This window comes from Helianthus annuus, chromosome 11, assembly GCF_002127325.2.
Source record: "Helianthus annuus cultivar XRQ/B chromosome 11, HanXRQr2.0-SUNRISE, whole genome shotgun sequence".
Taxonomy (NCBI): Eukaryota; Viridiplantae; Streptophyta; class Magnoliopsida; order Asterales; family Asteraceae; genus Helianthus; species Helianthus annuus.
In genome coordinates, this window is record NC_035443.2 from 171,986,090 (window position 1) to 171,995,818 (window position 9,729).

General features: G+C 33.1%; 1 protein-coding gene across 1 annotated transcript; it reads left to right on the top strand.

Annotated features, from left to right (window-relative positions):
- The first annotated feature begins 5,546 nt into the window (after positions 1-5,546).
- Positions 5,547-8,410, top strand: LOC110891047 (sodium/calcium exchanger NCL2). The gene is made up of 4 exons (XM_022138710.2): positions 5,547-5,683; positions 5,759-6,011; positions 7,724-7,990; positions 8,099-8,410. The coding sequence occupies exons 1-4, from the start codon at positions 5,586-5,588 to the stop codon at positions 8,330-8,332; spliced, it is 852 nt and encodes a 283-aa protein (XP_021994402.2). The 5' UTR covers positions 5,547-5,585; the 3' UTR covers positions 8,333-8,410.
- The last annotated feature ends 1,319 nt before the right edge of the window (positions 8,411-9,729 follow it).

Here is a 9,729-nt window from a genome sequence, read left to right on the forward strand (position 1 = left end):
ATAATAAAAAAACATACAAACATAAATGGTAAAATCTCACTTATAAAAAAGCTATTACTAATAAGATTTGGGTATAGGATGAGGATATACATTTTCTCAAGGAATGAGGCCACTTATATTGAAATTTCTGAATCCAGATCGAAAATCTTAATATGTTTTTGAATCCAGTGTTTTTATATATATATATATATATATATATATATATATATATATATATATATATATATATATATATATATATATATATTTACGTGACAAAATATATTTCTGTTGAAAGAAATCATTTGTAATAAAATTCATATCAAAACATTGACAAAGAAACATTATATTTTTTGAAGTTCTATTTTACAAGTTGTTATTATCAAATTATATGTAAATTAAATATTAGAAAAAAAAATTTGAGTTCACATGCGCGTCTTACTTTGTATTACACGGATTCAATAAACACATACTATCGTAAACAAATAGTTTTGAGAGATATAATATCTTTAATTTGTAGCTTATAATTATTATGAGATTGATAGATAAATAAATATATGAGTATTTTGTTACTAATATATAAGTGAGTGATACATAATATTTTTTGAAAACCCGTATATTACAAATGTTGAATCAACAAAAGAAAAATGTAAATTATAAATTTTTTTAATTAATTATTACATGTGTATTACAAACCCGTGTATTACATGAGTTTGACATGTGAAACCGTTAATTTGTTAATTATTAAAAAAAGGTTAAATTTCTTTAATTAATTATTAAAAAGTTAATTTTTTAGTTGTAATATATGACAAACCCATTGCATTGTATTGCAATTAATAAAATATTCCAATAAATATATCCATTGCTCATTGTGTTATATTAATATTTGTGTGTAAATGTTATAAATATGTATATTAACTTTTGGGAACTACACAAACCATGGTTGTAAAAGTCCTGCATAGGCTGTGAGTACTTCCCGAGTAGTCATTACAATCTAGTCTGTTCGCCTAGGCCGAGTACTCTGAAATCCGAGTAGGGGTGCCTAGTGACTTTTGTGACCATGACACAAACTTATGTAATGATTTGTAACTAATTAAACTTTTAATTAATTAATAATTTGGAATCATTAATTAATTTTATTATTATTATTATTATTATTGATAAAGATAAGTGATATTCATGTATTAATTCATTGTTAAAAAGGTTAGAAAAATATAAATATTTTTTTAGGTTAAAGGAGAGTATATTATATGTCATTAATTGGAATTAGGTTATATTTAGATAGTAGGTTATACACCCGCGTGTTACACAGTTTGAATAAAGACAATATCTTACTTAAACTCATGTAATACACGAGACTATAACCTAGGGACTTAGATCATAATAATAATTCATAATTATAATAATATAATAATTACGATAATAACAATAGGAGTTAATTACTGTTTTCGTCCCTATGGTTTGTCAAAAATCACTATTTCAGTCCATTAGTTTAAAAATTGCGATTTCAGTCCCTGTGGTTTCACTTTCGTAACCATTTTCAATCCATTTATTCTGTTAGTACAGGGATTGAAATGGTTACGAGGTGGGCTGAAATGGTTATGAAAGTGAAACCACAGGGACTGAAATCGCAATTTTTAAACTATTGAACTGAAATAGTGATTTTTGACAAACCACAGGGATGAAAACAGTAATTAACTCTAACAATAGCAATATCAATTTTTCTCATATATCCGGTTTGTATATTTTTGCCATTTTCATATAGCCCATTAACTTTATCAATTTTTCTCATACTATCTAAAAAAAAAGTTACCCATAGCATTATAGCCTAGTGGTATCTTGGTGGTGGGATAAGGCTTATGGTTCAATTCCCACAAAGGGGGGTTTTTCCAGATTTATTGGGTTTTCTCCTAAATTGGTGTATAGGCATTATTGCCTAGTGGAGATGGATATGATCGGGTGATTCTGCTGGTGGCACGATGATACTCTAGTGGTCCGTCAGTGATCCAAAACTTGTTGTTCAAAAAAAAAGAAACTTTATCAAAAAAGTTAGTTAAATGAGGTGCATTTATGTCTTCTTACTTATTTAACTAATTGTTTTTTTAATCTAAATAAAATCTACAGTCTTAATTTATATCACCGGTCAATTGTGAACTTAAGTAGCTATCTAAATATCTTCAACAATAATGAGATTTAACTTAATCATCGTTGATATTAAATTACAAAAAAAAAAATAAATTTAAATATAATGTGAATTATACAAAATATAGTTTAAATTTTAAACTATATACCATATTCGTTTTTATAGGTTTATCGACATGGCGGTATAAAATTTGCCGAATACAGAGTTATATTCGCAATAAAGTATATATATTTTTTGTTTCAACCACATGTGTTATATTAATAATAAAAGTAAGATATTAATCTAAAATATTTTTAATAAAAAATAATAATATTGCTAAATTAAAAGATACCTATGTGTAGTTATTTGCAAACAAATTATTAGGTTAGATTAGACAATCTAGTTCTATAAGTATATAACCTAATTTGGTTTGATGCGGAGTGATTAAAAAATAAAAACTTTATGTCATATACGAAAATAGAAATAAATAAAATACTACAACAAGAAAAGATAAATATTTTATGTATTACTTATTTAGGTAAAGGGTACTGTACAAATTCCCTTATCGTTTACGTACGCTACAATCTCAGCCGTCCGATCATCTTCCCGCAATGAAAATCGCATGTTTTTTTTTTGTAATAATTTCGCATGTAATAATTTTGATGAAATAGCAAGTGTTTTTTTGTAACAATTTCGCATGTGTTAATTCAATTTCGTTTGTGATAATTTTGATGAAATAGAAGGTTGTTTTTTGTAACAATTTCGCATGTGATAATTCAATTTCGCATGTGATAATTCTGATGAAATAGCAGGTTGTTTTTTGTAACAATTTCGCATGTGGTAATTCAATTTCGCATGTGATAATTTTGATGAAATAGCATGTTGTTTTTTGTAACAATTTCGCATGTGTAATTTTTGATGAAATTGCATGTTAAAAAACCAACATGCGAAATTGTTACAAAAAAAAAGAACATGCGAATTCAATGCGGGAAGATGATCGGACGGCTGAGATTGTAGCGTACGTAATGTACGATAAACGCATTTGTACGTTAACCAGCCCCTACTTATTTATTTGTAGTTATGTATAGATTAATAAATTGGATATATTAATATGATATAAAAACGACTAGGTTAGAATCTCGTGTGTTGCACGGATTAAATAAATGTAATTCTGTATATGTTAAATAATAAAAAAAATATATGTTTAAAACCTCGTTTATTACATGGATTAAATAAATATTGATATATATGAATATGTTTGTTTGCAGTGGCTGGTGTTGTTTCGACAGAATCAGCAGCCCAAAACCAAGTGGCTTTCGGAGCGAGCATGTATGCCGGGTCAACCCTCATCAATCTCACACTTATATGGGGATTTCAGATTATATTAAAAAGAGATATGCTTCGTAGAAAGGGATCATTACCAGAACATTCTGATCATCAACAAAATCAGGATCTTTCATCAACAAAAAGTTATTTGTCTCTAATTAAACACAAACTTTCATTTCTCGATGGTTAGAATATTATCCATCATCCTTGTTTTATAAAATTTTACAAATGATAAGTTAATTACTTTATCAACGTCAGCTTTTTTGACATTCATATGTTTTGTAGATATGGGTGTTAATATCCAGAAGGAGACCACAAAAGTGGCTAAAATCATGCTTCGATCATTGATTCCATTCGCTACTGTGGAACTAGTAACTTTAGTCTGCAGTCCTATCATGATTTTATTCGCACTTGTAGTCTCAGGCGCCTCACTCATTTCGTACTTTGCTTATCAGGTACCTATACGTTAGAACAACTGAGGGTTTTTTATATACTTTTGGTGGCTTTTTAATTGTTTAAAATACTAGAAATATACAAATGTTGAAAAAAAAAGTTAAGGCCGAAGAGGCTTATGGAAAGGTCTCAAGTGTATGAAACGGCTCTAAGCCTTTACAACCATATTAGATATATGGCGCAAGCTGGTTGGTCATTGCTGAGAGGGTTTTCAAAGAGGCTTCAGTAGCATTGGTTTCGGTGAGAGGCTCATGATGGGGTTTCAAATGTCTATTTTGGAAAAGTTGATCAATGAAAGGCTATTTTCGTTATTTCTCCTTTTTTAAAAATAGGTCAAATGAGGTGGCAAAAGGTAAAAAATTCTTAGAACAACCACATAAATACTTGGTGTTACTATGACACTATAGTCAAATCTCATTGTTCATGAGAATGAAAGGCACTAAGTCTTGATGGATGCCTAATCTCTAGCTCTAAAAGTACTTTTTGCATGTAGATCGGGGATCCATGGATTGCGAACAGGAGTTTGGCATACTTGCAGCAAGAGGAACTGGAAGAAAGGTTCCTCTTTCATATCAAGAGCCTTGTAAATGAAGATATAATAAAGGAGGATGGAAACCCTAACTTCAAAGAACTTAAAAGGTGTTATATTATATTTATGTATATATCCTACACTTAAATGATCAGCAAAGAATATTAATCAACTTGATATATATAATTGTGCAGAATTTTTGAAAGCGTTGACGGCAATGATGATAACTTCATATCACAGACAGAACTTGAAGATTTGATTCGAAATGTATTCGAACTGCAAAAAGATGGCATACCCATGGAGTATGCCAAGGCAACGATTATGAGCAACTTTGATGATGATAATAGTGGGAATATCAGCTGGGAAGAGTTCGAAAAAGGATGTAAAAAGTGGATGGAAAAATGTAAGAATGTCACAAATAGTTCAAATTCGGCTTCTGGGAATCTCTGGAAAGAGGCAAGTCCAATCTTTTCATATATTAACATGTGTTTGTCCCGTTTGCGTTTGATACCTTTGGTGGTCTCGCTCCTGACGTTGTACGACTCTTGAATCGGGTTCAAAAAGTCGTTAATAGTAATTCTTCGTCGCTAAAGGTTTCAAACTTTGTATTTAGTAGAATTGGTTTTTCTATTCAAAAGGGGGTGGCGGCGCAACTTGTTGCCCGACTACCTGCCATTGCTTTGTAATTGCCCTTTTTCGTGTGGAATGAAATAAGTTATATATTAACTAACCATAATCCACACCAGAGAGGATAGGATTGTAAGATGATAAAATGTCAATATCTATCTTAATATTCACATATTAATATAATAAACTAAAGGGGCCTGTATACACACTGACATTCTAATCCCACACCAGCTATTTGAGATTACACAAACGGTCGTTTGAAAGTTAGGGCTTACATCATAGCCTCTACTTTTAGATGGTCGTTTGAAGGTAAGGGCTTGCGTGATGTATAGCTGCTACCTTTAAGTGGCTATTTGAGTTTGGGGTGGTGTAGGATGTGTAGGTCCCTAAATTAAATAATAATAACCATGATAAATAATATACTTAGCTAACACAAGTAAGGCTGAATCAATGGTAGCTTTGTCATCTTCAAGTCGATCCAAACTAACCCTGTTTCATTTACAGACCGAGAAAAAGTTGATAGCAAACAAGAAAAGTGAACTAGCACAAATGGACAAACTCATGCCAAACATGTTGAAACAACTAGACCGTGAAGAAGATGGACTTGTGACACCAGACAGAAAAGCCGACAAACAAAAGATAAAACGGTAACATTCTTTTGATTCTTCATTCGCTTTTGCTAAAAGTTTGATCATGTAATGATTGTGTGTATGTATATATAGGTTATTTTCTAAGTACGATAAGGATGGTGATGGTAAATTACAACGGGACGAGTTAAAAAAGTTCATTAAGAAATTTCATTTTGGAATATCATTGGATCGAAATAAAATCATGGATAACCTAATCGCAGAGTTCAGTACCGATGGTACCATCGACATACATGAATTTGTAGAGGGTTTCGCTAGATGGATTGAGAAATTCATTGAACCTGATACTAGTATCAAGGATCCATTGCATAAATTAAAGACTGAGAAGGTAAGTTACTCCATAATCTAAATAGCAAAATTTGTGTAAGGCCTAAAATCCTCTCGTTACCAGGTTCATAAAATCCGTACCTACTAGGTTCATAAAATCCTCACAAAAAAGTTGCTACTAGGTTCAGGAAATTATCACATAAACCGTAGGGTCGTCTTTGAGAGTTTGGGTCGGGGGAGGAGCGGCTGGGAAAGTAAAATATGAGCCCCTAATGTATAATAGCCTTTATGTTTTTTTAATTCAAAATGGTCTAAAATTTCAAAACATTATTTGGTTTATTTGACTTAAACGAGAATATATTGAATTTATTTGTTTATATGAGCCTAAACTTAATATTGGATACTTAATAAGGTTAAAAACATATGCTTAACTTTTAAATTCAATTATATGCTTTGGGCTTTAATTTTTTTTTAGATGTTATGTATAAAATATTAAAACAACTAAAAGAAATTGGCCCCATATGAGAGTGGGCCTTGGATGGTCGCCCATATTGGCCCTCCCATGGCTGGCCCTGTAAACTATAGCATAGGTTCTAGAACCTATCGCAAAACTGTCACAAATAGTGGTTGTGTTACCGTCACAAGATCATATTTTGAAGCTAGAACGCCATAACCCTATGATCAATTGCAAAAACACCTCTACTAGGTTAAAAAAACATCAATATGTTGGATGGTCGCCCATATTGGCCCTCCCATGGCTGGCCCTGTAAATTGTAGCATAGGTTCTAGAACCTATTGCAAAACTGTCACAAATAGTGGTTGTGTTACCGTCACAAGATCATATTTTGAAGCTAGAACGCCATAACCCTATGATCAATTGCAAAAACACCTCTACTAGGTTAAAAAAACATCAATATGAGATTCTGGAAACCGTCATATTAGGTTTTAGAAATTGTCGAAATGGTCATTGCAAAACAATCACAAATATAATACCGTTACTTTTTGTCTCTAAAACCCTCAAAAACTCAAATTATGGCAAAAATCTATCACAAATAATAATCGTGAAGAGCTTTTCTTATCTTGATGAAAACCGTCTGAACATCATGTTTGCGACAGATTCAGCCGCTGCAAAATGATGAAATTGTGTAGTTGTGTCGCTAGTTTCTATTAGGGAAAAAATCGGAAATCACCAAACTGACCGGCAAAGATACTAAACCCAGCCATTGACTGTTTTTTTCCTAAACATAGCACTATTAACTTCAGTTTATAACTTTTTTAAAATATTCTGTAATCAAAACTCTTTCAGCGTCTTCTAAATCTTTTCAAATTTGTGTTTTTTGAAAATTTATTGTCACAAAGTTTCAGTTTTAATTTATTGCTACAACTTAGAAAAGGTAATTCTAAATAACTTAAAAAAAGATTTTGCTTTTATAAAGTATAAATAACCAGCAGAAATAATTTTTTTATTATTTCTATTTTTTAGCTTTTTATTAATTTACCTTTACTATTTTCTTATTAAAAAGTTTAAAACTTTTTCTAAACTTATGGCACAAGTTTATGGGGATCTTACACTAATGTGACGCAAGGGGCACATATTTACCATATTTCTGTGTTGAAGTTGTGTTGTGTTGTGTTGTATATGTTAACATGTTACAGATGAACATTTTCGTAAAGTGAAAGGCCAATGCTATATTGTTAGTTTTTCGTGATGTTCCCTTTCTATTATCTTCTTGTATTGCATACTGATTCATCTTTCTACAACTTAATCTACAGAATAGTTGGGAACTCGAGGAGTCACCGAAGAATACGTTGAAACCTCAAGCCGCCATCGTGTATGTTACATTCGGTATTGGTGTTATGTATTTAATTTCAGGGGCCTTCATGCAAAGTGTCTTACAGTTCTCAAATGCTGCTCACATACCTCTTCATTTCACTTCATTTGTTGTGTTCCCAATCGCCATGAATGCTAGAATGATAATCAAAGCTCTCCTCAGCACCGGTTCACGTGTTGGAAAGAACGCGTCCTTGACATTCTTCGAGGTTTCTCCACTTTCACATAATGATCTAACTCATTTTTTCGCTCATCAGATCGATCAATATGATATATGTGGATTAAACTGAGATTGTAAATTTGTTTATTATGTGCAGATTTATAATGGATTGGTGATGGCTAACCTTTTGGGCTTGTTAACATTGTTGATTACTGTGTGTATGAAGAGACTATCTTGGACCTATTCGAATGAGGTGTTAATCATCATGATACCTTGCACTATTGTTGGCTTATTTGCTCTAAAGCGTGACACTTACCCTCTTTGGGCCTCCATCTTAGCAATGCTTCTATACCCCATCTCCATATGTCTGTATTATGTTATGTATTCTTGAAAATGCTTGTTTGTAAAAGTTAATGCATGCATGCATGCCCATTTGAACTAAATTGAATAAAATGTTGTATTATTTTCAGTAAATTTGCACAAAACTTATATCATCATAAACTAATCAAATGTAAGAGTGTTCAAAAAATCTTATGGCGCGCTTGTAAAAAAGCTCTGCTCAAAATCGGCTTTGTAAAAGAGCCGGACCCGAGCTAGGCGTGGATCGGCTCATGAGCTCATGAGCCAACTCAAATTTTATATATATATATATATATATATATATATATATATATATATATATATATATATATATATATATATATATATATATATATATATATATATATATATATATATACACGGGATCAGGAGAAAACGCTCAAAAGTGTGAGAACGGTGAGAACGTGAAGGGTATGGTCCTAAAAAACCACGTAGACCTTTGTCCAGGTCACGCGCAGGACCATACTCCTCATTCAATAAGATGTTCAATCCAAACCTCGCGCAGGTTACCTCAGTAAGGACTGACCTCGCGCGAGGTCTAAACATGAAAAAGCATTGATTTCGACACTTAGCATTCTGAATAAGAGCCTCCAATCACCTGTATCATGCGCGGGCTACTCTCGTGTTCAGCAAGGGCCGCGCATAGATATGGCGCAGGGCTACTTCAGAAGGCTCTCAAGGTACAAGTGGCAGAGAAAAGAGGCCAATCCGCGTCCTTCAGGCTCTGCTCAATCGTGCTCCACGATCGTTTGACGTGCAGGAGACAGAAAGTACTAAAGGACGTTTACGTGGCACCAATCACAGGGCAGAGACACCTGCCCCACGATCTCCACTAACCTGTTGATGGCAGAGAGACAACAAGGCCGACAACAGTGACACGTGGCTCCAATCACGGTGCGCCAGCACTGGAGAACTTCTAGAAGCCATTACCGGTCGACACCAACGAGACAAGGAGCATATCCGCTATGTTGTCGCCTTCCGGCCCAAGGCCCATCAGCCCACATCCTCTTACACCTCTCCGGATATAAATAGGACCCTTCATTCACAGGTTAAAGCATTCCATTCCCTCTACTCTCACTCTTTACTCACTTTAATCTCCTCAAGGCAGATACTTATTCTCACGCTGGAGCCTGGTTAAGAGGGAAACCCCCACATTCCCCTCTTAACGAGCTAACAGTGTTCTGTTTTGCAGGATTAACCGGTCATTAAGGAGCTCAGAAAACGATAAGAAGATTAACCTTTATGGTAGAAACATAAACCAAACTAATCCACCCATAAATTAGTTCCGTGTTTCTTCATTGGCGCCCACCGGTTTTTTGCAAATCACTCATCTTCTTTTTCTGAGTTGTCTTTAAGTTGTTTTTTCCTTCGATCATGGCTTGTCAAGGAATCGTTTCTGATTTTGGC

Bases quoted from the DNA above. Each gene is read 5' to 3' on its own strand.
- LOC110891047 (XM_022138710.2), top strand. From the start codon at position 5,586: ATGGACAAACTCATGCCAAACATGTTGAAACAACTAGACCGTGAAGAA. The intron at 6,012-7,723 runs GTAAGTTACTCC...CTTAATCTACAG, and splicing joins ATAAATTAAAGACTGAGAAG to AATAGTTGGGAACTCGAGGA. The intron at 7,991-8,098 runs GTTTCTCCACTT...TATTATGTGCAG, and splicing joins CGTCCTTGACATTCTTCGAG to ATTTATAATGGATTGGTGAT.